We start from the raw sequence: 26,432 nt of genomic DNA, 5'->3' as shown, positions 1-26,432 counted from the left end.
AGGTTGTTTAGTGTACTACTGTATACCTGTTTCTAATCTGGACAATAGTTTCACATACAGTATCTCCTCTGATTAACTCCTAAAACCCGTTCAATGAGTTTTTAATATGCTGCTTTGATATTCTTGAGATGCGTCCTTAATAAAAGAAAATAATAAATGCAGTTTATAGTAAACTTTCAATGATATGATTGAGATAGTCACTTTTAAATATTGGAATAATGTAAATTTTAAAAATGCAATGTATGCCAGTTTTATAACATCTTGTGGTTGTGAACAGGATGCAGCTTCACTCATGTAGCTTTATCAAGACACAGGAAATGTAAAGAGATGTGTTCACATTTGGGGATTTATTTATTTTTTTTAACAGTTCTCAGTTAACATAATCAAACCATGTTGTTATTGTCCATTTAAAACGGTAAAAATTGCTCCTTGTATTGCCAAAACAAAACTACACAGACAGTAAAACATGTTTTTTAACACATACATCTTATTGATCGACTAAGCATTGTTTTTTCAAAAGTAACAATAACAGTAAATAAACAAGTTATTTGGTCCTCATTCACTCAGAATTAAATAATATATATTAACCCTCTCATACATCAGCAAAGTGAAGTGTCCTCAGCCCCCTCTCAGACGCAGAGTCATGTCGATGGTGCTATGTTGTCTGACGTTGTAGTCTGCCAGTTTACCATTCATCATATCTCTGCCCTCATGCACCAGTCTGAACTGGTCGTTCTGGACCTTCTCTCTGCTCTCGACCCTGCGCCTGAAGTTGCTGACAGTCTCGTCGGGTTTAATTTCATAGGTTTTTGTCGCCCCGTCTTTTCTGAGGAACACCTGGATGGGAGCCGGCTGGGTCACCAGCAGAGACACCTGGCAGCCAGAGAGCAGACCGTAGGAGCGGATGGTCTTGGAGTCGTCGCTGAGAGTCGTCATCTGCCCGTTGACGAAGGTCAGCTTCTGGCTCTCAAGTGCAAATCCCAGTTTCTGATGGATGAGTGTTTTCAGAGATCCCACCGTAGAGTCCGGATGCACGCTCAGGTTCAGGGAAGTCCCGTTCAGCATAGTTATTCTTATATCCATGATAGTGGCCTGAAAATAGATTTTTAAAATAAGTTCACTCTCTATACAACTGTGTTCAATGAGTTATTTCAGTTTATTTAATCACAACATTAATAAAGCGAGCTTCCTACCTTGTGATCACTTCTCGAGTCGGTGAAAAACTTTTAAGTCTTCAGACGGTGCAAATAAACAGATGCTCAGCTGTAGATGTGCTGCACGTTTCAGCTCACAGCAGGTTTTATAGGCTCCCTCAGCAGTGACGTCACCGTTGTTTAAGATTCGTTTCTCCTTCTTTTATTTACTTTCGGTTTCTATTCTCCAAACATGACTCTGCTGGAGTGATGCAATGTTTTGATCATTACTATGAAACTTTGCCTCAAGCAAACCTTATAATGCCTCACTTGTGTTCATCAGAGTTGTTGACAATATACACAAGAAGAGATGTGACCATAGACTGTATAAAATGATGTGACACAGGCTGGGTGAACATGTCTGGACATGCAGCATTCATGTTAAATGATGTTTTGAAGTATTAGGCCCTGCAGGGGGCGTCAGGCTTTGTCATCATAAACTAACTGAGTCCTCTGACGAGTGACATTATTCTCTAACCAGGACTTTAAGAACTACTTGCTGCCCCCTGTATTAAATTATTGTCTTTATACAACAAGAACTGTAACAATGAGTAAAATCATCACATCCATGTATAACTTCTAATCACCTGACACCAACATGCCTCTTATTTGACGTTTGACCTTTGGTAATCTCTGCTGTTAATGTGCCATCTTGTGTTGTTGTCATCATTTATTGGCAGTCACACTTAAGGCTTGCAACCAAATATTTGAAAATTTAACATGAATTTTAAGGCATTATGTCATCCCGCCTACACATGAGCTGCTGGCAGCAAATTTAGAAAGTAAAGTTTATTTTTCTGGTAGTTTATATAATACTTGATAAGATAAGAGATAAGATAACTTTATTGTCACTGTACAAGTATAATGAAATGTCGTTTGGAGCAAGCCTATAGATGCCTAATTAAGAATAAAAACTATATAAAAAAGTAGAGACACTATACAGTTCAAAAAATATAAAATATATAAGAATGAAATACTGTAAATAAACTGAATAAAAAAGTAAAATATCCGATACTGGGAGCAAGTTGAGCTAGTAGTGCATCAAACTGGAGTCACAGTAGTTGAAGTATAATACAGTCAGTTTCAGTACAAACAGTTGCACATGATGCTTTGTTGTCTATTTCAGGTTGTTCATTACAGGACTGGTGAGCCGTTACTTTTACCAGCTGATGGAGGTGTGGATGCTCAGCACAGACCCATACTGTATAGTCAAACGTCTGCTATTGGATCGGCTTATGAACATCCTGGAGGTGGGTCATCTCAGACACTGAGCCCCCTAATCACCTCAATTAAAGGGGCACTCCAGCAATTTGATATAGCACCTCTATATAGTTTGGGAGGATTTTTAAAGAAAGAATAGTTAAAATTGCTGCAGCAGAAATATCAGGACTTAAAGGCTGTAGTATGAATCTGGCTGAAACAACTCTGGATCCTACACTTCCCACAATGCAACTTGAAATCATTTTCCATTATGTCCTCCCTGCCTGGTTAATGTCCATATCTTTCAAACGCCATGCCCCCAGTTTGTACCATTGATTTCTCTTATAACTTGTGTACTTCCCATGACTAGTAAACAGATTTTTGAGTGTCCCTTTAAATATGATTTACTGCCACTCATGTAATGTTTTAACCTGAAACATTTTTATATGGACAAAAGATGTTGTACAAAATTGCACATGTAATGTAAACATAAATATAAACTCATTCTAATTCAACTGCTTTGAAGATGAACTGGAAAGTTTGGACTCCCTCCCAGTTCATCAATATCAACTTTGTGCCTGCTCAGGTATGCATTTCACCAGCGTGCTGTCGTCAAACACATGAGTCAGATACTGACACCTCTGGTATGTTTCTGCGTTTATTTTTGCTTTCAGTTCTGAGTGCTGTTTGACAACATGATCGTCTTATTCTGGTTCGTCTACCTTGCGTCAGTGAGGAATGAAGCCTTCCAGGATTTCTTCACAGTGTCTTTGGTGTACTTATGAATACCAGAGAACCCAGATAATACGACCAGGTTGTTTAGTGTACTACTGTATACCTGTTTCTAATCTGGACAATAGTTTCACATACAGTATCTCCTCTGATTAACTCCTAAAACCCGTTCAATGAGTTTTTAATATGCTGCTTTGATATTCTGGATACATGACTATGTTTTAATAACAGAAAATAATACATGCAGTTTATAGTAAACTTTGACTTATATGATTGAAATAGTCATTTTTAAATATTGGAATAATGTACATTTTAAATATGCAATGTGTGTCGGTTTTGTTACTTATGGTTGAACACGATCCACTCATGGAGCTTTAGAAAGACAAAAAATGAGAGACATGTTCACATTCAGGACTTTATTTTATTTTTTAACAGTTCACATTTAATGTAATCATAAATATTTTTGTCCATTTAAAACTGTAACATTTTTTCCTTGTATTGCCAAAACAAAACTACACAGACAGTAAAACATGTTTTAACACACATACCCACATACATTACTGATTGGCTAAGCATTGTTTTTCTAAAAGAACAGTAAATAAACAAGTTATTTGGTCCTCATTCATTCAGAATTATATAATATATATTAACCCTTTGATACATCAGCAAAGTGAAGTGTCCTCAGCCCCATCTCAGACGCAGAGTCATGTCGATGGTGCTATCTTGTCTGACGTTGTAGTCTGCCAGTTTACCACCCATCATATCTCTGCCCTCATGCACCAGTCTGAACTGGTCGTTCTGGACCTTCTCTCTGCTCTCGACCCTGCGCCTGAAGTTGCTGACAGTCTCGTCGGGTTTGATGTCATAGGTTGTTGTCTTGCTGTCATTTCTGAGGGACACCTGGATGATCGCGGGCTGGGTCACCAGCAGAGACACCTGGCAGCCAGGGTGCAGACCGTAGGAGCTGATAGTCCTGGAGTCGTCGTCGAGAGTTATCTTCTTTCCATTGACAAAGGTCAGCTTCTGGCTCTCAGGTGCACATTGCAGTTCCCTCTGGATGAGTGTTTTCAGAGATCCCACTGTGTCCGCTGGATTCACCCTCAGATTCAGGGAAGTCCCACCCAGCATAGTGATGATTATATCCATGATAAGTGGCCTGAAAGTATATTTTGAAATAAGTTCACTCTCTAAAAAACAAAAAAACAAACAAACAAAAAAAACTATTTTCAAAAAATGATCACAGTTTATTTAATCACAACATTGATAAAGAGAGCTTCCTACCTTGTTATCACTTGTTGAGTCAGTGGAAAGCTTGAAGTCTTCAGACAGTTACAGGTAAACAGATGCTGAGCTGCAGGTGTGCCGCAGGTTTCAGCTTACAGCAGGTTTTATAGGCTGCCTCAGCTGATCAGCACAGTCACCTGGAAGATTCGTTTTCCCTTCTCCACCTTGATTACTTTCGGTTTCTATTCTGCTATATGTGTGTTTGTAATGTTTTGATCATTACTAAACACGCCCCAGGCACATTTATGATTGTACTAAATTAGAATCCAGTTTTCCTAAACAGGTGTGGCGGAGAATACATAGGTGTAGGTATGAATCACAGGTAATTACATATTTATAGGGGATTTTTAGATGATGTGATCATTGTGTAAGGATAAATCAGGAGTGTCCACCATAAAATGAACTGTGGCTGAAAAACATGTCACAGTCTAATTTTTAAGCTAGATTATGGCTGATTTTTAAACATGGTGGTATGGAAACAAAACAGAATATGAGAGAAAAGATTCAATGTTTATTTATTTATTTTTTATTAAAGTAAAACAACACTAGAATGAAAACAGGACACATCATAATATAAATCACAAATCAGAACAATCCACCACCCTTGCAATTAATATTCACATCACGACATACTGCTCACTCATCATTTTGACAAAATGATACTGAAACTGAGAAAGGATTTTACACATTGTTGTCAAATGAAACTGAAAAGTAAAATCTAAATCAATTACCAGCTGCTTTATTTTTTCCTGTTTCACAACATGTGAAACCTACAGTACAGCATATTATTTATTATTTTAGGTGATTGCTGCAGATAAGCAGTGAAGTGATGGGGTCTGGATTTGATTTGACCGATCTATAACATACAGTAGTTCTCGGAAGAAACATCAACTTCCCAAAATAATAAAAAAAATTGTTATAAATATCAACGACATATTTCTAAAACTCAGAACTCTGAGTGTTTCAGCAGGGCGGCCCTCTCCTCCCTCTTCGGTAGTGGAATATTTCCTGTGGTAAAAAAAACCAAATAAGTCATTAGACCCTTTTACCTCACACCTGCAAGTGAACAGACATTCAATACACACAATATACACACAGTCACATATGTGCATGTACATTCTCGGCCCTCCATACAACACACAACCGATCCTTCAATCAACACTAATGTTTAAAAATGAATATATTCAGTTTGTTTCTTACCTGGTGGTGCCACAAAATATTCTTCAACTGTGTTTTTGGAGAGCTGCAGCAGTTCTTCTGCACAGTCTCCTTCCTTCACTGCATCTTCCCTCAGGTATAAAGCCCTGAATGTGCACGGATGAAACAATAAACGTGTTGAAAATTCAGCTGCAGTTGTTGCTCATTCCTCAAATGATAAACAAGCTGTTTTTTTTTTTTTTTTTTATAACCATCTGAACCATACCTGTCCTCTAGAACTGAATCCATTGGCTCAAACCCTGAAGTGTCAACGACATGAAGCTGATCTGCAAATCTTATCGCTTTCTCCAAACAGTCCAGTCCCTGTTTGGTGCGGAAATCAACCAAGGCCAGTTGCTCCAGTTTGTCCACCAGGTCAGCAGGGATTTGGGTAGGCTGTAAAATCAAAGCAGTACTGATAAGGACTTTGATAGTGACAGGTAACTATATAGGGACATTCATTCACAACTTGTATTCACCTAATGTAGTCATGACTGATGTGTTGTTACTTGTTATATGTATTTTTCTTTTGTTTTGTTGACATCATTGTGCAAAAACATCTGTTTAATCAGGCCAGAGGCAAATTGTGTAATACTGATGTCACTGCTACTGTTCAGTAACATAAAAATTATGAATTATTATATTAGGTAGAATTAACCTGCTTAATTAGTCACACTTAAAGGACTACAAGCCTTCTTCTGTGCAGAAATGTATTTTAAAGTTTATCTGAAGCTAATATGAAGCTTCTGCCATCCAAACTAGTCAAATCAAGTAGATATCTTTCAACGTTAAAATCTTTTTAGTGCCAAAGTCCCTCTTTTGTTACTATACTTCCACTGCAGCTCAACAGGGAAACACTAAGAGGGAATTTGATGCTAAAAAGACTGTAAATGTGGCAGATATCCACTTGACATGACTAACTCAGACTGCTGAAGCCTCATATAAGCTTCAGATAAACTTTTAAATGCATTTTACAATAATGAACAAAATGACTGTGGACACACTGTGGGTTTTGGCCTCCATCACTTACATTGAAAGTACATTTAAAGGGGATCTTTTAACAGCCAATATGAATATGAATCTTGTGTTGTTGTCATCATTTATTGGCAGTCACACTTAAGGCTTTCAACCAAATATCTGAAAATTTAACAATGATTTTAAGGCATTATGTCATCCTGCCTACACATGAGCTGCTGGAAGCAAATTTAGAAAGTAAAGTTTATTTTTCTGGTAGTTTATATAATACTTGATAAGAAATGAGATAAGATAACTTTATTGTCACTGTACAAGTATAATGAAATGTCGTTTGGAGCAAGCCTATAGATGCCTAATTAAGAATAAAAACTATATAAAAAAGTAGAGACACTATACAGTTCAAAAAATATAAAATATATAAGAATGAAATACTGTATATAAACTGAATAAAAAAGTAAAATATTCGATACTGGGAGCAAGTTGAGCTAGTAGTGCAGCAAACTGGAGTCACAGTAGTTGAAGTATAATACAGTCAGTTTCAGTACAAACAGTTGCACATGATGCTTTGTTGTCTATTTCAGGTTGTTCATTACAGGACCGGTGAGCCGTTACTTTTACCAGCTGATGGAGGTGTGGATGCTCAGCACAGACCCATACTGTATAGTCAAACGTCTGCTATTGGATCGGCTTTTTTTTGCCCCTGGCTTTCTGCTGCTTTTCTACTTTGTTATGAACATCCTGAAGGTGGGTCATCTCAGACACTGAGCCCCCTAATCACCTCAATTAAAGGGGCACTCCAGCAATTTGATATTGCACCTCTATATAGTTTGGGAGGATTTTTAAAGAAAGAATAGTTAAAATTGCTGCAGCAGAAATATCAGGACTTAAAGGCTGTAGTATGAATCTGGCTGAAACAACTCTGGATCCTACACTTCCCACAATGCAACTTGAAATCATTTTCCATTATGTCCTCCCTGCCTGGTTAATGTCCATATCTTTCAAACGCCATGCCCCCAGTTTGTACCATTGGTTTCTCTTATAACTTGTGTACGTCCCATGACTAGTAAACAGATTTTTGAGTGTCCCTTTAAATATGATTTACTGCCACTCATGTAACATTTTAACCTGAAACATTTTTATATGGACAAAAGATGTTGTACAAAATTGCACATGTAATGTAAATATAAATATAAACTAATTCTAATTCAACTGCTTTGAAGATGAACTGGAAAGTTTGGACTCCCTCCCAGTTCATCAATATCAACTTTGTGCCTGCTCAGGTATGCATTTCACCAGCGTGCTGTCGTCAAACACATGAGTCAGATACTGACACCTCTGGTATATTTCTGCGTTTATTTTTGCTTTCAGTTCTGAGTGCTGTTTGACAACATGATCGTCTTATTTTGGTTCGTCTACCTTGCGTCAGTGAGGAATGAAGCCTTCCAGGATTTCTTCACAGTGTCTTTGGTGTACTTATGAATACCAGAGAACCCAGATAATACGACCAGGTTGTTTAGTGTACTACTGTATACCTGTTTCTAATCTGGACAATAGTTTCACATACAGTATCTCCTCTGATTAACTCCTAAAACCTGTTCAATGAGTTTTAATATGCTGCTTTGATATTCTGGATACATGACTATGTTTTAATAACAGAAAATAATACATGCAGTTTATAGTAAACTTTGACTTATATGATTGAAATAGTCATTTTTAAATATTGGAATAATGTACATTTTAAATATGCAATGTGTGTCGGTTTTGTTACTTATGGTTGAACACGATCCACTCATGGAGCTTTAGAAAGACAAAGAATGAGAGACATGTTCACATTCAGGACTTTATTTTATTTTTTAACAGTTCACATTTAATGTAATCATAAATATTTTTGTCCATTTAAAACTGTAACATTTTTTCCTTGTATTGCCAAAACAAAACTACACAGACAGTAAAACATGTTTTAACACACATACCCACATACATTACTGATTGGCTAAGCATTGTTTTTCAAAAAGAACAGTAAATAAACAAGTTATTTGGTCCTCATTCATTCAGAATTATATAATATATATTAACCTTTTGATACATCAGCAAAGTGAAGTGTCCTCAGCCCGTTCTCAGACGCAGAGTCATGTTGATGATGCTATCTTGTCTGACGTTGTAATCTGCCAGTTTACCACCCATCATATCTCTGCCCTCATGCACCAGTCTGAACTGGTCGTTCTGGACATTCTCTCTGCTCTCAACCCTGCGCCTGAAGTTGCTGACAGTCTCGTCGGGTTTAATATCATAGGTTGTTGTCTTGCTGTCTTTTTTGAGGAACACCTGGATGGTAGTGGGCTGGGTCACCAGCAGAGACACCTGGCAGCCAGGGTGCAGACCGTAGGAGCTGATGGTCCTGGAGTCGTCGTTGAGAGTTATCTTCTTTCCATTGACAAAGGTCAGCTTCTGGCTCTCAGGTGCACATCGCAGTTCCCTCTGGATGAGTGTTTTCAGAGATCCCACTGTGTCCGCTGGATTCACCCTCAGACTCAGGGAAGTCCCACCCAGCATAGTGATGATTATATCCATGATAAGTGGCCTGAAAGTATATTTTGAAATAAGTTCACTCTCTAAAAAACAAAAAAACAAACAAACAAAAAAAACTATTTTCAAAAAATGATCACATTTTATTTAATCACAACATTGATAAAGAGAGCTTCCTACCTTGTTATCACTTGTTGAGTCAGTGGAAAGCTTGAAGTCTTCAGACAGTTACAGGTAAACAGATGCTGAGCTGCAGATGTGCCGCAGGTTTCAGCTTACAGCAGGTTTTATAGGCTGCCTCAGCTGATCAGCACAGTCACCTGGAAGATTCGTTTTCCCTTCTCCACCTTGATTACTTTCGGTTTCTATTCTGCTATATGCATGTTTGTAATATTTTGATCATTACTAAACACGCCCCAGGCACATTTATGATTGTACTAAAATAGAATCCAGTTTTCCTTAAACAGGTGTGGCAGAAACAAACAAAACAGAATATGAGAGAAAAGATTCAATGTCTATTTATTTATTTTTTTATTAAAGTAAAACAACACTAGAATGAAAACAGGACACATCATAATATAAATCACAAATCAAAACAATCCACCACCCTTGCAATTAATATTCACATGTCACGACATACTGCTTACTCATCATTTTGACAAAATGATACTGAAACTGAGAAAGGATTTTACACATTGCTGTCGAATGAAACTTAAAACTAAAATCTAAATCAATTACCAGCTGCTTTATTTTTTCCTGTTTCAGAACATGTGAAACCTACAGTACAGCATATCTGACACCAGTTATTTTAGGTGATTGCTACATATAAGCAGTGAAGTGATGGGGTCTGGATTTGATTTGACCGATCTATAACACACAGTAGTTCTCGGAAGAAACATCAACTTCCCAAAATAATAAAAAAAATTGTTATAAATATCAACGACACATTTCTAAAACTCAGAACTCTGAGTGTTTCAGCAGGGCGGCCCTCTCCTCCCTCTTCGGTAGTGGAATATTTCCTGTGGTAAAAAAAACCAAATAAGTCATTAGACCCTTTTACCTCACACCTGCAAGTGAACAGACATTCAATACACACAATATACACACAGTCACATATGTGCATGTACATTCTCGGCCCTCCATACAACACACAAACGATCCTTCAATCAACACTAATGTTTAAAAATGAATATATTCAGTTTGTTTCTTACCTGGTGGTGCCACAAAATATTCTTCAACTGTGTTTTTGGAGAGCTGCAGCAGTTCTTCTGCACAGTCTCCTTCCTTCACTGCATCTTCCCTCAGGTATAAAGCCCTGAATGTGCACGGATGAAACAATAAACGTGTTGAAAATTCAGTTGCAGTTGTTGCTCATTCCTCAAATGATAAACAAGCTGTTGTTTTTTTTTTTATAACCATCTGAACCATACCTGTCCTCTAGAACTGAATCCATTGGCTCAACCCCTGAAGTGTCAACGACATGAAGCTGATCTGCAAATCTTATCGCTTTCTCCAAACAGTCCAGTCCCTGTTTGGTGCGGAAATCAACCAAGGCCAGTCGCTCCAGTTTGTCCACCAGGTCAGCAGGGATTTGGGTAGGCTGTAAAATCAAAGCAGTACTGATAAGGACTTTGATAGTGACAGGTAACTATATAGGGACATTCATTCACAACTTGTTATTCACCTAATGTAGTCATGACTGATGTGTTGTTACTTGTTATATGTATTTTTCTTTTGTTTTGTTGACATCATTGTGCAAAAACATCTGTTTAATCAGGCCAGAGGCAAATTGTGTAATACTGATGTCACTGCTACTGTTCAGTAACATAAAAATTATGAATTATTATATTAGGTAGAATTAACCTGCTTAATTAGTCACACTTAAAGGACTACAAGCCTTCTTCTGTGCAGAAATGTATTTTAAAGTTTATCTGAAGCTAATATGAAGCTTCTGCCATCCAAACTAGTCAAATCAAGTAGATATCTTTCAACGTTAAAATCTTTTTAGTGCCAAAGTCCCTCTTTTGTTACTATACTTCCACTGCAGCTCAACAGGGAAACACTAAGAGGGAATTTGATGCTAAAAAGACTGTAAATGTGGCAGATATCCACTTTACGTGACTAACTCAGACTGCTGAAGCCTCATATAAGCTTCAGATAAACTTTTAAATGCATTTTACAATAATGAACAAAATGACTGTGGACACACTGTGGGTTTTGGCCTCCATCACTTACATTGAAAGTACATTTGAAGGAGATCTTTTAACAGCCAATATGAACAGGAGGAATGATTACAACGAGGAAAACCTCTTTCAGTGTGTATATAGACACCTGACTGTTGTTTTAAAACACACATGAACAATTGTGAACCTATCCTTGGGTTGATTTTCAACTTAATATCTAAAATGTAACATGCATCTGAAGGCATTAGGTCACGAAGAATTACCTCACACCATGCAGGTACTGTAGTACGTACTGTATCTGTACTATGATGGTTTTACCTGGGGCAGTTGGTCCTCTGGTACTGGTTCCCATGTTGCAAACTGTGGTACCTAGAAGATGCACGCACGCACACAACAAACAAGTCAATGTTATGCACAGGCTATTGATTAAAGCGACTGCAGTTCAAACAATAAACGTCAACCTGTATGTTACCTTAGGGTTGTGTGGTTGAGAGCTGAACAGACGCGTCACATTAGTGATGTTTCTTCTGTGGAAGTTCAACACGTTTGATACAAAGTATCGATCCTTAGTGAACGTTTTAAATGACGGCTGAATTATCTTCCGTGACACACCACGGCATGTGCGTCCAGCGGTGAAGCTAAACGCCGACATTTTCGGTACACTTTTAGCGAGCTATGTCCGAGTGGTATTACAAGAGTGTCACATTTTCTTCTGTTTTCACAAACTCATCGCGAAGGTCAGTATCAGGGTCTCATGTCGTAACTAGCTTCACGTTTGCAGCTAACGACTTGCCGTAGCTAGCCCAGGAGAGACAAGATGAGGGGAAACAAGAGAATTACCTTCCTCTTACTTCCTTCTTCGCCTACATAGCTATGGTGATTCGTTTTAGTTGAAATACAGTATCTTAACTATTTTATAGCGTCTGTGTATCTAAACTGTGATAGAATATCTCTTCGTTAAAGAAGTAAAGCTACCCTTCTGTAGGAAAACATCGTAAAGGTGAACATTTGTGAAATACATTGTGAAACCGGAGGGGTTTTCTGGAGAACCCCTTCTCCCTATCGATAAGTTGTTTTCCCTGAACCGAACCAGTCGTCTTGAGATGCTTTACCTTACCCAAACTTTACCGTTAATACAACCAGATATCTACGCCTAACCACAGCATAACCTACAGGTTCAACCCCCAACCCTAAACACAGAGGGGGGCGCACAGGTAAATATCACTGTTTTAAAAGGGAATCACTCTTCGACACAAGACTATTTTCTTCGTCCGTTGTAGCCGTTAGCGCAGGCGTACTATTGTAAAAAAAAAATCTTAAAAACGGTTCCGGTCCAAAACTAGCTTACGTATTTAACGATGTGTAACGTTACACGGGTCATCAAACTAATAAATACGCTCACAATTAAACGCTAGACACTTTTATGTATGATAAAGAGTTTTTAGTTTTCTCGAGCGCCCGGATAGCTCAGTCGGTAGAGCATCAGACTTTTAATCTGAGGGTCCAGGGTTCAAGTCCCTGTTCGGGCGACACTGCTTTTGTCAAGTTAGACTGTTCAGACCATGAATGTATGGTTCAGACCGACATCAGCTCTGAACTAGGATGGTGACATTATGGGGATTTGGTCAAAATGATGATGGCAATATATGAAGAGCTAAGGGAAATGTTTATAAGTGTGTCTTAAAACAACACTCAGGTGTCCTTATGAACACTGAAAGAAGTTTTGCTTGCTGTAATCATTCCTCCTGTTCATACTGGCCATTAAAAGATCTCCTTCAAATGCGCTTTCAATTTAAGTGATAGGAGCCAAAATCCAGTGTGTCCACAAAATCATTTTGTGCAAAAACGCATTTAAAAGTTGAACTGAAGCTTATATGAGGGTTCAGCAGTCTGAGTTAGTCATATCTGCCACATTTACAGTCTTGTTAGAATCAAATTTCCTCTTTGTGTTTCCTCAGACAGTGTTTCCGTGTTGAGCTGCGGTGGAATTAGAGGAACACAAAGAGGAACTTTAGCACTAAAAAGACTGTAACATTGACAGATATCTACTTGATTTGACTCATAATCATATTAGCATCAACGTTATTCCAGTTCACCTCGAGAGGGACCTGAATGTCTATGTCAAATTTCATGGATTCAATCCATCCAATATATACATACATAGATATATAGATATTTCACTCAAAGTCACAGATGTCAGCCTTAAGGTGGCACTCATGGAACAAGTCAGATGATCTCCAAAGTCATTAGGATGTACCTCTGTACAACATCTGTATCAAACAGCTGTTGTGCCACTTCATTGTAAATGTTGAGATATTCCACTGGATAAGTGAAAACTTTGACCTGCTGGTGGTGCTAGAGGGAAAGTCAAGATCACCAAAGTCAGCAGGTTTGATGAGTGTCAAGTTCATGTAATATTTCACAACACATTACTGTTATTTATTATGTAAGTGGTGGACTGACTGATATTGCCACCTCCTAGGAATAATTATGTTTCTTATAGATATAAAACTACTTGGTACTATGTAGGTAACTAGGTTGTACTTTTGTGAAACACGTGCTGATCTGTTGATGTGACTGTCTACCTTCATGGGATATTTTTGACTCACTCATCTCAGCATGATTTAATGTCGTAAAAAGCACATTACACTGTGTTTTGGAAAAATAATGATTCCATTTTTATTTTTTATTAATAAGAACATATACCATTTAATATATATTTATATATGAACTCTTAGTATAGAATTTGATTGTTGTACAATACACATTTAGAACTGGGCACAAAATAAAAATATCAACTTTACAAAAAAAAAAAAAAAGCAGCATCTGAATGAGAAAATCAATAAATAAATAAATATTTTTTGGCAAATAAATGTTACAATAAATTAAGGTTTTCTGACAGCAGTTAGCATTCACAAAGAAACACTGATATTAAATGCATTTCATCTCACCACATTCATGAAACAACACTTGAAGAACAGCTGAGTTCAGTTTTAGGCAATGAAAAGCGTGAATGTGGGTAACTGGGACCAACATTAGTATTAATTTAAGGGGCTAAAAGCATATATATTATATGACCTCAGAAGCTCCAAATCTTCAAAACAATAAAAACAGTTTTCCTCACATCAGGTCATTTACAATCAACTTTGAAAATCAATAACAAGCAGAGAATTTACCTTTCGTTTTCTCCTCTGTGTTGAGGACACTCATACTACAAATTTGGTCACTTGTAACTAAAATATCATTACCGTCTCATCTGTTCTTCCCAATTTATAATCATATTCAAGCTGAAATTAACATTTGATTCAAAGAACAGATGTCTAGGAAATGCTAGCGGACAATAATAACAAGACAATACAAAAAAATCAAGGTGAGTAAACTGCACAGTTTACAAAATATACAGTGTTTCACTGGATGATGAAAAATAGAACTCGGAGGACTTTCAAATCTTGTTGCTTTGTGTAAATCTTTGCTCAGATATCCATAAGTCACTTAAATATCAGGTTATGATTCTACAACTTAATAACTTAATATAATTCTCATAATTTGAACACAATTTTCTCTCGGTACAATACGGTTCACACATGACAAATAAAGACATACTATTTGGCAGACAAGGCAGTTCAAGGACATTGAAAACACTGTCGGATATTAAATCACTGAAATGGTTCTATCAGTTAAATGTGATTGGAGGTTGGTTTTGGACTAAAAGCCACTTTTCGGGATCAGTTATCAGTGAAAATTTTGGGGTAAAAACACAAAAGTCTGCTGACATTCATTCCTTCATCGGGGGAGAGGAATAGGGAGATAACCTGCTTCTATGTTCAACATTTTATTTCATCTTGTAGACTTCAACTATTAAAATAAGTACTAAAAACTATTATCACAACATATTTTTCTCATAAATATAGTCTCTGGTTGAATTCAGCTCTGCATTTTGGTTTGAAATGTGCATCTACAACCATCCTTATCTCAAAATATTAAGAGCACTCTGATTAAGTTTGACACTTGAGGGATTTATGACAAAAACATTTAGAAATCAAAGAAATATTTCTCCTGTTACGTTTGCTTTCACTTGAACATACTGACAAATATGAAGCGTAATATTCTCATACACCTGTTTGACAACACAAACAACATAGTGGATACAGTTAGTAAGGCTCATAGCAGCAAACAGTGATTGTAAAGGCTTTGTGTATAGTGTGTGTGTGTGTGTGTGTGTGTGTAGATGTTTTTTTACTCTTGTGCTGCTACAGCCGTTTACACTTTACTTGGAAGGAAAAGAAGACAAAAACACCACAATCACTTGTTCTCTATAAGCATCTGCACCTTGCACACCAGATCTCTCGCCAGGCTCAGAATCTGCTTTATGTTGTGATGCTCAGCCATTTCTGAAAGACAAAGAAAAAAACAACAACTTCAGTTTCATCGTTACCCGTTTTTTATAAATGCATGAATGACAAAAACAGCTTCAGCTACTTCAAACCAGAAGAATCGGTGGAACATTTTTTATTAAGTCTCCAGAGATTTGAAGAGACGTGTGTAGTCCTTTAACTTAATGGACCCTGGAGCTGTTATCTATCACAAGTACATTTAAACTCAAGCCCTGCACTATAATCATTTGTACGAAAGCCTGCAAGAGTTTTAATTCATTTTTCTCCATTTCTGTTCTGTATTTATCCCATTTTAATGAAGAAAATCATGTTTCAACTAAAAGTTTATTCAATATAATAAATTGTGGATGTTTGCAGGGTGGTATCTGAAAAAAAATAAAATCGGTGGGTCAAATGCTGAAATTTCTCTATTGAGAATACAAATAAAAACTCTCTTACTGAAAATTAGACTCAAGTGCATGCATGCTGTAACAACAGAGTAAACATAAAAAGCTATTCACACACAAAACCTCTATGATTAAAATGATTTCCTACGGTGAATGAAAGCAGTCTTGAGCTTTTGGGCATGGATCATATGTTATTGGGCATGGATCATAATAGAATTGTTTTATTGACATATCTTATTGTATTTGCCAACAGCTCATTTTGAAATTAATTTACCATCAGTTGAACTTTTACATTCAGTGACATTAGCTCAACAGTAAAGCATCAGGTTTCATTGCATTAAATTAAAGGGGCACTCCAGTGATTTCGTATTGCACTTCCATGAAGTTGCACCCTGATTCCAGACACCTGAATTGATGAACACGTCTCTGATTTTTTTTAGCTATTCAAAACAGTCTGGTGTTTTCTGGTTGGAAAAACAATCTAGTTAATCCTTTTGACAAAGGACAAAACACTCTTTGCCATGAAATTTGGTACAAAGGGACATTTTTTTCAGCTCTTGTGACAGAAAAATTGACATGAAAATGGCAACAAGCGTGAATGAGATCAAAGCAGCTAGATTGGTTTTATAACAACTCTGAAATTGACATTTCTTTAAAGCAACTACAAGGAGTTTTTTTTAACTGGTTATGAAACAGTCTCAATTTCATACTGATGCTTCTATATGACCTACATAAGCAGCCAGACCATCAGCGAGAGGATACGGATTTATTCTAAATGCCTGTCCCCGGGTCTGATTCCTTGCAAAATCAGATGAAACGATGATGTTTCAGCGCCGTTATCATAATCAATAATATTGACTTGTGTGAGAGACAGATTTAAAAAATGAATGGCCAAAATTGGTGTAGCAGAGGGTGAGATATCATGACTTTTAGTATGAGTCAAGCTCCAAATTTGCTGGATCCAACAGTTCCCATCCATGCTCCCAGTATGAAACACAGACTTTTGTTATAAAAGTCTCTGGCTATTTTAAAAAATTTCCTTCAGAGTCAGAGAAGACCTGTTTTCACTCTCCATGATGAGTAAACTGATCTTAATTTAGAAAACCTGTGTGAGTTGCCCTTTAACAGATGATGGAGCATATGTATGTGAACTGCAACAGCCATGAAGCTTCATGTTTTACCATTGAAGAATTTAATAATATCAGTAAAGTCCATGTTGTTCTCCAAGATGATATCCCTGTAGATCTCCACCAGCGCCAGGGCAATGAAGAGGACAAAGTGACTAGAGGAGGCAAACTTTGCCGCCCAGATGGTTTCCCAGACTGCAAACACGTCATCGTACACCAGCTCTGAAAGACAAAGCACAAAAGAGCGGGATCGAACCACCACATCAGTGTTTCCGGGCTCGGATGGGACACAAACATGTAGGAAGTTGAGTCATCAGTTGAGAGAGATGAGAGCTGAGGCGGTGTTGTTGCCGAGGTAGGAAACATACCATAAAAGCCGATAGTTAAATCTTTAGTATAAAGCATGGTTGACTTAAAATCCCATCCATGCAGTCGCAGTTCATGCCAATTATTTCATCAGCAACTCCCAGAGAACATTTTTCCACAAATATATCTGAATTCCAAATCCCTTCCTGCATGTCTTGTTAACAAGCTGCCGAAAGGTTTAGCATTTTATCAACAAACAGGGCTTTAAGAGGACTGACTCTGCTATTCCTCTAATTGGCACAAACTCTTTCACACTGTGCCGTCGCTTTACCTCGCTTGAAGTCTAGGAGAAACCAGCGGTAGCAAAAGTAGAAGTGGGTGTAGTCTCCGTTCTGGTGCATTAGCTCAAACAGCTCAGAGTCCAGGATCTATACAGAGATGAGATTCGAGAAAAGAAATAATGAGTCAAGTGTGGAGTTTGTGGGTAATGAATGGATTTAGCGGTACCTGACTTCTACAATACATATATGCCGATATGTGTAAAGACTTTACTGTGTCACCTGGATTAGAGAGCGCATGTTGGCAAAGTGAGTATCCATAGCTCCTCCATGCGGAAAGTTTTGATTCATTCTCTTCATGAGCTCAGAGAAACAGCTGAAGGCCATGGCCTCTGAAAAGGAGGGAGAGAGAGTAGAGAGAGAGGAAGCTGGAGTGAGAAAGTGAGTGGGAAAACTCTCCTCTGTTGTTCCATCAGTAAGAGTAAAAATACACCAAATGTCAGAGATTAAAAAAAAAAAAAAAAAAGATTCAGTGTGTTGACTCACCATCATCCAGAATGACTAGAAGTGGAGCCAGCAGATCGCACATTCCCTGTACATAGCCGATGTCGAGGTGCCTCCAGATGTAGCTTTAAAAATACAACCAAGAAGGTGAATTAAACTGCTTTTTATCTGCCAGGCTGAGTCATACACTGCTGTCCAGATTTAGAAGCACTTCTACATTTTTTCTTCAGCGCTGAACAGAGTTATTCAAATTGACATTCAACATTTATCGAAGCAATTACTTTTGAAGTGCAAAAATTTTTTTTATCCCTTTTTACATTATTAAACTTATCTATAAGGCAGAATTATTAATATAATTATGAGGTCATTTGGTTGGTTTCATGTTCTCTTTAGTTGTGCTTACAGACAGAGGAAATTTAAGAAAATTTAAATATAATTTATCTTCTACTGCAATCCAGGAAAAAAAAAATCTATTACTGTTAAAGTATAATGCTGGAATTATTTTATATATTTCTAATTGTCAGTCATCAGTGTTTTACCTGCACATAATGTTGCGCAGTTTCTCCAGATTTGCAGGAGTGAAGTACCAGTAGTTCCTGTCACAGCGCTGGACGTCCTTTTCAATGCGGTGCAGATTTAATGTATACAAGTCCAAAAGCTCTTGCTGAAACAGACAATAAATACATGAATAAATAAATAAAACAAGCTCATAATAGGGTTGATTTGTCTGAGGATAAATGAATTTGAGCGCTTAAAAAAAGAGAAGCGCTTACAGAGAAGGCACTCCCAGCAGATTCTTGAGAGGTCTCTTCGTTCTTGGTTTCTCCAGGTCCGGCCAGAGAGTCAAAGTGTGGGTAGAGGCTCTCCATCTCCGGCTCCTCAGACAGGATGGACTCGGTGCCCTCTGGACTGGGCTTTCCCTGCTCCTCCTCCGGCCTGAGCTCCAAGTGAGGGGCCGAGTCCTCTGAGGAAGACGATGGATCACACCGCCCCTTCCTGCTCCAAGGCACCATGGAAAATTTGGCTTTGGGGATCTCCTCCATCTCTATGGCTGACGGAGACTCATCGGATTCAGTTATGACTGGAGCCTCATCTTTCTGAGAGGCGCAGTACGCTTCTCTTGCCCTGATGTCTGCTGAGAAAAGGAGGCTCTTCTCCACTTGGGGAGCTCTGGGATCCTTCTCTTCAGCTCCTGCTGCCACCTCTGTCTTTGATTTTTCTGTGTCCTCAAATTTCAACCTTTCTGTCTGGTTTCTCTTAACTTCTCCTTCACTTTCTTCCTTTTCCACATTTGTTTCTGCAGTTTTCTCGAGCTTTGATGTTTCCTCAACACTCACATCTTCCTCTTTTTTAAGACTTTGCTCAACAAGTTCTCCTTTGGATTCTGCAGACACTGCAGATACCACCATATTATCCTCATCAGACACTTCTTTTCCTTCAATGTCTCCTGGTGCAACAGGACCTTCATCTTCACACTTGGTCACCCCTGTTTTAATATTCTCAGGATCAGCCTCAACATTTTCTTGTGTTTTGGGTTGCAGACTCATCTCTTTGTTGGCCTCTTCTGATGGTTGGATCATGTTATCATCCAACACCTCAGTCTTGGTGTCTTCTGCAGTTTTGCTCACATCAGGTACTTTCTCCTCCTCCTCCTCCTCTTTGCCCTTCACTTCACCTTTGACCTGCATGTCTGGTTCTTCTGTCAGACCTCCACTCTCTACCCCTGCTTCCTGAGGAGGTTTGACTGGGCTCTGCGGCACTTGAGGGACAACTGCAGGTCTCGAGGTTGCATCAGGCGCAGCACTGTCCTCTGTGCTGAGCGAGCCATCTGACAGGCCAGAGGTGACGGAGAAGTTGCGGGAGGAGGGATGTCCGGAGTCAGGGGAGCTTGTCCCGTTCTGGAGCGCTCCGTTGGGCATCTTTGGCACCTGCTTGGCCTCTTCATTCTTGGGCTCGGTCTCGATCTGGTCCACCTCCTCTACGGACTCGAACACCTGAAAGAACAAGCCAAAGGGAAGCAGGCTACTCCAGGGGAAGGGATGGGAGGATGTGAAGAACTAGCAGGAGAGAGAGTGCAGGGCGGAGGAATATCGGTTCAAAACATCGAGACTGTCGCATGCATCACTTTTAATCATTATTGAGAAATGTGTCAAAAAATGATCAGGATTTTAAAAGCTGTAAGTGCTGTTTTGGTTGATGTAAATTAATTGATTACCTAATTTGTATGAAGAAATGACAAATTCGATGCAGGTGCAGTACGGTCAGTTTTTGATACCTGTGTGCTGCTGCTGGAGTCACTCTGCAGGCGAACCAGACTCTGCCTGTCTGAGCTCTGGGAGGACTGGGACTGCATAATAAAGACATTCAGGCCAAGATATTATTATATAAGTATAAATATATTTTTATGGATATACAGTCTTATTGTATGTTGGCTCCTGTGCTGTGCTCACATTAGAGTCAAAGATTTATTTGTCACATGCTCATAACTCAAGTACTCATTAAAGGGATACTCCTGTGATTTAGTTGCAGGAAAAAGACTGCTGAATTCTACATTTCCCATAATGCTACCGATATCTTTTCATTAAAATATGTATATGATTTTAATTTTAAAATAGAAAAATCCCTCCAGATGTTATAAAACTGCACCCACAACTAGTAAACTAACCTTTATTTGTTAAATTGGCCACATTTAGCTTTATATACTGTAACTTTCAGAACATAAACAACTTATTCCTTTAAACAGGGAATAAGACTGACTGTGTTTCTCATTCTGCATACAAGTGTGTGTTACTGCGTTACCTCATTGCTGACAATGGAGTCATGATGGACCATCTTCTGACCGGGACTGTCGATGCTCGCCCCAGAGGAACACTTCGCTAACGCTGCAGCATGCTGCTCCTTCTCCCGCTGGCGAACAATCTCCTCACAGCCCAGCCATTCACGCATGGTCTGCTGGTAGCACACTTGGACCTGTTCATCCACCTGGGGTGGAAGGTGAGGAATCAAGGGTCAGCAGTTCAGGTGGAAAATGTTCTGGAGGCAAAGCCATAATGAAGAAATGACAAACCTCTTTCCTCTCGTCTTCAGACATTCCAAACTGGTAATGACCCAGGAGGAAAGGCCACACCTGCTTACGCAGTGAAGGTTCCACACCGCCAAAATAGACCAAACGAAGCAGCTCCTGCTCCTGGTAGGCCTGAAGGCAGAAGACGTGACTTCAGTCTCCTCACTACTTGCTTTCTAGTAAATCTGTACTGTGCTTCACAACAAAAGATTGACAGTAACAACATGGCAGCTTGTAAACAGAGGCCTCACAGTAGCTGTCACTCTTTCAATGTAGACCATGTTTAATGCATCTGAGAATGTATTAGATGGAAAACAGGCATCTCTCAGCTGTCATATATAGTATATATAGTACTATATGTGTTCATTTATTTGAACTTACTTCACAAGGACATCAGAAATTCACCTTCAGATTCAAGTTAAGTCCAGATTAGAAAAACCTGTTCAACCAGTTACCTGCTGCTTCATTGAGCAGGGTTATTTTGTGTCTATAAGATAAATCAGTTTCAAGAAAAATGTTTTGGTTATAGTCAAACGCTCCATGACTCCAGGTAACTGTATCTAATGTTCACAGGTCTAAATACACTCTAGATGTGGACATTTAGACTGACAGGGCCATTAGTCATGCTTCATACACTCTGTTGTGAGACTAATAGTGTGAGACACATGATTAGCAGAGGATGAATATGGATGAGACGGATGAGTGACAGAGTGAAAGAGATAGTCTAAGAGTGAACATGTGCGTGTGTGTGTGTGTGTGTGGACTGCATACTGTCAGCAGTTAATGTGAAGTTTATGTTGCAGCGCTGTGGCACGGATAATGCTTACTGTGCTGTCCTGGAGGAACGTCTGCCACACATCTGCGGTGAGCCCTTTGTAGGCATCACACGGCACGTCCGGAGCCACGATGGCATGATTGACGAGAGCAGAGAGATGTGTGCGCACAGTAGACAGGTGACGGCAGTATGCCAACCCTGGTTGACAATACATGTTAGTTATTTAATGCTTCTGCAGGAGCTAGTGATAATTAAAATGAGGATATTAACCCTTTGAACCCAAGTTTTTAATTTTCTTCACTTACATGCTAATGGCACAGTCACTACATGTGTCACCCTGTCATGCCATATGTTGTTGTTTTCAGGAAAAGTTTGGCTATTCAGAAATGCCACTATTTTGCATGAGAGCAGTACTATGTATGCTCTAATGACGTTTTTATGAAAAAATAAACTAAAAATTGAAATTTTGTAATTTTTATCTTCACTGTATGTCCAGTGGTTTTCAATACAGCACAAATGTACATAATGAATGGATGGAGGAGATTGTCCGGGTTAATAAAAGAACCATGATGATGGGATACTCTTTTGCTGATTGTTCTGTATCAGCCAGCAAGGTACGAATATGTTTTGAGACATAATTGTGGTTGATATCAAGTTGTGATGTCATGTTTTGGACATTAAAAACAACAACTATCTGCTCAGAATTACATGCTGCGTCTACTTCTCACCACAGTCATGGATGCAGCTGTGAAAAGATCGACTGGCTTACTTTTACTGGAGAAAAAGTAAATAAATTTGATGATTATGACCCAAGATCTCAAGTTATAAAAGGAGCGTCTTTATCCTGTGATTCAAAGGTAGATTTACTGAATCTTATCCTTAATAGATTGCAGAGAAACTGTCATGTGTGTAAACCTTTGCATTCTACTTTGACAGAGTGAGGATTTTGAAATTAAGGCGTACGAATTTTGATGTTAATTGCATCCCTCAGGTGCAAAGGGTTAAGTAGCACAGATTTTCATAGCGAATGTGAATAGACAAAGTGAAAGCACAATAAGAAATCACATACAGCCATAAAATGCCCGAGAGATGATTTGATACTTCATGTTGTCACACAGCAGCTTCAGAGGAGTCCTGCAGAGAGACAGAAGGAGCAACACTTTACTGATGTGGAGAAAACACTTTGGTATAATGTAACCATTACATGTAGTGCATGAGAAGTTATTCAAACTGTCCTGAAAATGTGAGTCTGTGTCTAATGTAGCTTTTAACAGTATCGGGGCCAACCTTATATTATTCAAATGATAACCTATTGTGCTGCCATACACAACAAAACATTCATAGCCTTTAACCATTTTATCTGCCTTGCTTATCACCTCATTTTCCCAACACATTATCGTGCCAGTGAGGTAAATGTCACATAATTGTCTTCCAGGCAATTGCTTGTTTCTTGTATCTTTTTCCCCCATCCCTTTGTTTTCAATGATTTTTCGAATTGGCACTGAAGGGAGCGGGTCTGGTGAGCGGGTGTGTCTCTGCAGCTTTAAGCAGTCATCGAATTTAACATGAGCAAAACTAAAAACAAAAAAGTAACTCCAAGAATGTGGTGTGTTGATCTCTCACCTCTCGTGGTTGCACCCTTTGGGCATCAACCCATCAGAGAAGCTCCCCTGAGAACAGGAGGAACACGAGGACTTCCTGAGAGTCGGGTGCCACATAGTGGCTCCCTGATCCATCAAGTCTGGTGGAGTCACTGCAACATGCAGACACACACATCGTCACTGTCACTTTAAAAAACATTACGCTGCCTGGGCTCTCAAGAACAATTACATTTAGACTTAAATGATTTAAGCAGGATTAGGCTGATCAATTGTGATCTGCTGAAAGCACTGCAGAGTATAATTGGTTTGCACTTGATTCCTGTTAGAGCAAAGATAAAGCATATAAACAAAAAGCCATCATTTTCAATTACTTTATATAGAGAACAAGAGCAGCAGAGATCAACTGAGCAAAAGCCTCTCCCAGATCAGGAGCCATAACCGATCAATCAGTTGTCCGCCCATCAGCTGTTAAAAGGTTACCATGTTGTAAAGCAGGAAAAAAAGGTGTGACACAAGGTGGCAGGGAGTGGGTGGGGTTTTAATAACGGGACACATCAATAAACTTGGCCAGAGGCACAGGAGAGGCCAGGAGGATATTAGATGCAAGAGATTAAAGCAAGCTGACAGATGGACAGACAAGCCGAGGTGTGACAGTGTTACAGCTGCTTCCTGTGAGTGAGGGGGATTCTCCAGGACAGCTGCAGGACCTCTTGGGGACAACCAGAGTCCCTGTTTTGGAGGGGGACTGTCCACTCAGTTGAAGGGAGAGGGAGGAAGTCAGATGGGGAGGATGGGTTACAGTCACTGTAACAAACAACGATTGACATGTTCATGAAAAAAATGCAACAATCTGAAGAGGCCCGTGGTCACTGCTCATGTTCATTTTCTTCTCTGGGGAGGGAAAAGTCTCTCACCAAACTCTGACTGGCTGTTTGGAAAGAGGATGCGGAAGACGTAGTCTGTGGCCTCGTCCTCCTCCTTATCTGAGACCGAGTCTGAAGATCCAGATCCCTGAGGAACCCTCTTCCGCAGCTTTGGAAACACCTTCCCCTGCAATGAGAAAATAACTGTTATTAAACAAATGCCAACAAAAAAAAAAATCACTAAAGCACCAGAGCCCAGCTAAGCCATCCATGTGAATTTAAGATGATTGTCTGCATACTTGTGCCTATTAATAGTGGCAGCACAGGCGTGGGTGGTTTTCATTATTCAGTTTAGCTGCAGATACAATGCTACTCACAGTCCGACAAAAACATCCATTAACTCAAGTGCAGAGAGAACATTAAGCTGCATGTTCATCAGTATCACTCCAACCACTACTGCAACAGGGCAGTTCATCCGTTTCCAAATCCAAATGTCTTTTTTATTGATTTATTGATCAGATAACGCTGATTTAGCATTTTAGGGCTCTTTTTCTGGAAGAACGGCTCATATGTGTAATTTGTAAGGTGGGTTGACCCCCTAAGAATGACCTCTGGTGCTTACCTTTCCCCTCTGAGACCAGAGTGGAGGGTCCAGCTGGCCGTGTGGAAGTAGACCGTTTTCCAGACAGGAGAGGAACTGGAGCAAGTGGCCTCCTCTGGGGAAGCGAAGTGGAGGCCTCTGGATCCCGTCCTGACTGACCAGCACCACCGTGCCCCCACTGTCGACTACAGGAGAGGTACAGGATTATTTATTCATCAAATTATCCACGATGACATTCTATTGTCAGTCATAATAGCAAGAAAAAAGCTTTAATATCACATAAACACTAAATAAAAGTTATGGTATTATGGTAGTTTTGTGTGGACCCACCTTGTTGGTGACAGTGCAAGTAAACTATCTCCTCTAGAGGGATTGTCATGGCATAGTCCCAGTATACACTGAAAAACATTTAATCACACGCAGTCAGTAAGATAACAATCCAGACTGAGTGAAGCGCCAGCTAATGCTGGAGCACACAAATCCATAGAGAATGTTTACGTATTATGTGTGTGAGTCAAAATCTCAAGGAACATTAATTTTATGGCTAATAAAGAAAGTAGTCAAGATCATGCACACAGACGAGCAGGCACAGAGTTGCATAATGTGATAATCAATTCTTTTGGTGAAGGAAACCATGCACACACACACATACACACACACACACACACACACACATACACACACACAGAGGAACATAACATGGTTTGCTAGTTTGAGAGATGTCTGACAGCGTCTCAGTCAATAAACCATCAGCTGGCTTCTGGTGAGCTGAAAATAAGCCTCATCAGATCTGCAGCATTTACACCGCACACAGAGTCCCTGAGCCGCACACAAACACACTGCATTATTCAGTAACACCCGAGTGTTCCACTAACAGCAGAGAGACGCAGCAAAGAAATAATGCAGAGTGTTTACATGTCTTTGTGCAAACACAAATGTTAGATATATACAGTTTATAATCGCCAAAATCAATTTGCAGCTGGATGATTTTGCACCTGCGCTCATAGTCCAGATCTCCAACAGAGCCATTCATGAGCTGGTTGGGTGTCCACTTCAGTGTCATGATGTCAGCGGTCTGGTGCAGAGAGAGGTAACCCGGGATAGCCTCCATGTCATCCCTCTGAAACATATGAAACATGTGGACAGATGTTTTAATTTGATGCATCAGACCGAAACTGGCTGTATTGTTGGTGGAGAAGAAAACGCTACTTAAAGCACACGTGAACAAAGAAATAATTTTGTT

At 39.1% G+C, this 26,432-nt stretch overlaps 6 protein-coding genes and 1 non-coding gene across 9 annotated transcripts in view; 1 reads left to right on the top strand and 6 right to left on the bottom strand.

The window, feature by feature from the left end:
• Positions 1 to 332: 332 nt before the first annotated feature.
• On the bottom strand, positions 333 to 1,306 carry LOC122995984 (polyubiquitin-like). Its single transcript, XM_044371471.1, has 2 exons — positions 1,194 to 1,306; positions 333 to 1,092 (listed from the first exon to the last, which is right to left on the bottom strand). Exon 2 carries the CDS (start codon positions 1,081 to 1,083, stop codon positions 619 to 621), a length of 465 nt encoding a protein of 154 aa, XP_044227406.1. The 5' UTR covers positions 1,084 to 1,092; positions 1,194 to 1,306; the 3' UTR covers positions 333 to 618.
• A 2,391-nt stretch (positions 1,307 to 3,697) lies between these two features.
• LOC122995963 (polyubiquitin-like) lies at positions 3,698 to 4,527 on the bottom strand. The gene is made up of 2 exons (XM_044371436.1): positions 4,407 to 4,527; positions 3,698 to 4,281 (listed from the first exon to the last, which is right to left on the bottom strand). Exon 2 carries the CDS (start codon positions 4,269 to 4,271, stop codon positions 3,807 to 3,809), a length of 465 nt encoding a protein of 154 aa, XP_044227371.1. The 5' UTR covers positions 4,272 to 4,281; positions 4,407 to 4,527; the 3' UTR covers positions 3,698 to 3,806.
• A 380-nt stretch (positions 4,528 to 4,907) lies between these two features.
• Positions 4,908 to 7,334, bottom strand: LOC122969828 (glutamyl-tRNA(Gln) amidotransferase subunit C, mitochondrial-like). Its single transcript, XM_044335831.1, has 4 exons — positions 7,305 to 7,334; positions 5,833 to 6,002; positions 5,610 to 5,713; positions 4,908 to 5,417 (listed from the first exon to the last, which is right to left on the bottom strand). Exons 1-4 carry the CDS (start codon positions 7,332 to 7,334, stop codon positions 5,356 to 5,358), a joined length of 366 nt encoding a protein of 121 aa, XP_044191766.1. The 3' UTR covers positions 4,908 to 5,355.
• Positions 7,335 to 8,578: 1,244 nt separating this feature from the next.
• Positions 8,579 to 9,507, bottom strand: LOC122995970 (polyubiquitin-B-like). Its single transcript, XM_044371449.1, has 2 exons — positions 9,288 to 9,507; positions 8,579 to 9,162 (listed from the first exon to the last, which is right to left on the bottom strand). Exon 2 carries the CDS (start codon positions 9,150 to 9,152, stop codon positions 8,688 to 8,690), a length of 465 nt encoding a protein of 154 aa, XP_044227384.1. The 5' UTR covers positions 9,153 to 9,162; positions 9,288 to 9,507; the 3' UTR covers positions 8,579 to 8,687.
• A 445-nt stretch (positions 9,508 to 9,952) lies between these two features.
• Positions 9,953 to 12,478, bottom strand: LOC122995957 (glutamyl-tRNA(Gln) amidotransferase subunit C, mitochondrial-like). The gene is made up of 5 exons (XM_044371424.1): positions 11,763 to 12,478; positions 11,609 to 11,659; positions 10,538 to 10,707; positions 10,319 to 10,422; positions 9,953 to 10,126 (listed from the first exon to the last, which is right to left on the bottom strand). Exons 1-5 carry the CDS (start codon positions 11,940 to 11,942, stop codon positions 10,065 to 10,067), a joined length of 567 nt encoding a protein of 188 aa, XP_044227359.1. The 5' UTR covers positions 11,943 to 12,478; the 3' UTR covers positions 9,953 to 10,064.
• A 268-nt stretch (positions 12,479 to 12,746) lies between these two features.
• Positions 12,747 to 12,819, top strand: trnak-uuu. Its single transcript has one exon. It is a non-coding gene; the product is annotated as a tRNA-Lys (tRNA).
• Positions 12,820 to 13,961: 1,142 nt separating this feature from the next.
• Positions 13,962 to 26,432, bottom strand: part of sgsm1a (small G protein signaling modulator 1a) — a 35,448-nt gene continuing 22,977 nt past the window's right edge. For 2 of the 3 annotated variants that reach the window (XM_044371248.1, XM_044371264.1), the window contains 17 exons: positions 26,185 to 26,309; positions 25,520 to 25,587; positions 25,211 to 25,374; positions 24,640 to 24,775; positions 23,748 to 23,877; positions 23,194 to 23,258; positions 22,177 to 22,322; positions 21,353 to 21,481; positions 21,085 to 21,267; positions 20,561 to 20,632; positions 19,059 to 20,342; positions 18,825 to 18,949; positions 18,328 to 18,410; positions 18,064 to 18,173; positions 17,835 to 17,931; positions 17,252 to 17,419; positions 13,962 to 15,681 (listed from right to left, as the gene is read on the bottom strand). In XM_044371248.1, the coding sequence (XP_044227183.1) occupies positions 15,593 to 15,681; positions 17,252 to 17,419; positions 17,835 to 17,931; positions 18,064 to 18,173; positions 18,328 to 18,410; positions 18,825 to 18,949; positions 19,059 to 20,342; positions 20,561 to 20,632; positions 21,085 to 21,267; positions 21,353 to 21,481; positions 22,177 to 22,322; positions 23,194 to 23,258; positions 23,748 to 23,877; positions 24,640 to 24,775; positions 25,211 to 25,374; positions 25,520 to 25,587; positions 26,185 to 26,309 (3,174 nt within the window). In that variant the 3' untranslated portion in view covers positions 13,962 to 15,592. The remainder of the gene's footprint in view (positions 15,682 to 17,251; positions 17,420 to 17,834; positions 17,932 to 18,063; positions 18,174 to 18,327; positions 18,411 to 18,824; positions 18,950 to 19,058; positions 20,343 to 20,560; positions 20,633 to 21,084; positions 21,268 to 21,352; positions 21,482 to 22,176; positions 22,323 to 23,193; positions 23,259 to 23,747; positions 23,878 to 24,639; positions 24,776 to 25,210; positions 25,375 to 25,519; positions 25,588 to 26,184; positions 26,310 to 26,432) is intronic. The other variant, XM_044371256.1, reaches the window with a different exon arrangement.

This window comes from Thunnus albacares, chromosome 2 (assembly GCF_914725855.1).
Source record: "Thunnus albacares chromosome 2, fThuAlb1.1, whole genome shotgun sequence".
NCBI classification, from domain to species: domain Eukaryota; kingdom Metazoa; phylum Chordata; class Actinopteri; order Scombriformes; family Scombridae; genus Thunnus; species Thunnus albacares.
Note: the sequence above shows the minus strand (reverse complement) of the source record. Positions and strands in the feature narration are given on the sequence as shown.

Bases quoted from the DNA above. Each gene is read 5' to 3' on its own strand.
- LOC122969828 (XM_044335831.1), bottom strand. From the start codon at position 7,334: ATGACCCACCTTCAGGATGTTCATAACAAA. The intron at 6,003-7,304 runs GTAGAAAAGCAG...TTGATTTTACAG, and splicing joins TTCAGGATGTTCATAACAAA to CCTACCCAAATCCCTGCTGA. The intron at 5,714-5,832 runs GTATGGTTCAGA...GTGCACATTCAG, and splicing joins GATTCAGTTCTAGAGGACAG to GGCTTTATACCTGAGGGAAG.
- LOC122995957 (XM_044371424.1), bottom strand. From the start codon at position 11,942: ATGTCGGCGTTTAGCTTCACCGCTGGACGCACATGCCGTGGTGTGTCA. The intron at 11,660-11,762 runs GTAACATACAGG...TGCATCTTCTAG, and splicing joins CTCAACCACACAACCCTAAG to GTACCACAGTTTGCAACATG. The intron at 10,423-10,537 runs GTATGGTTCAGA...GTGCACATTCAG, and splicing joins GATTCAGTTCTAGAGGACAG to GGCTTTATACCTGAGGGAAG.
- LOC122995984 (XM_044371471.1), bottom strand. From the start codon at position 1,083: ATGGATATAAGAATAACTATGCTGAACGGGACTTCCCTGAACCTGAGC.
- LOC122995963 (XM_044371436.1), bottom strand. From the start codon at position 4,271: ATGGATATAATCATCACTATGCTGGGTGGGACTTCCCTGAATCTGAGG.
- LOC122995970 (XM_044371449.1), bottom strand. From the start codon at position 9,152: ATGGATATAATCATCACTATGCTGGGTGGGACTTCCCTGAGTCTGAGG.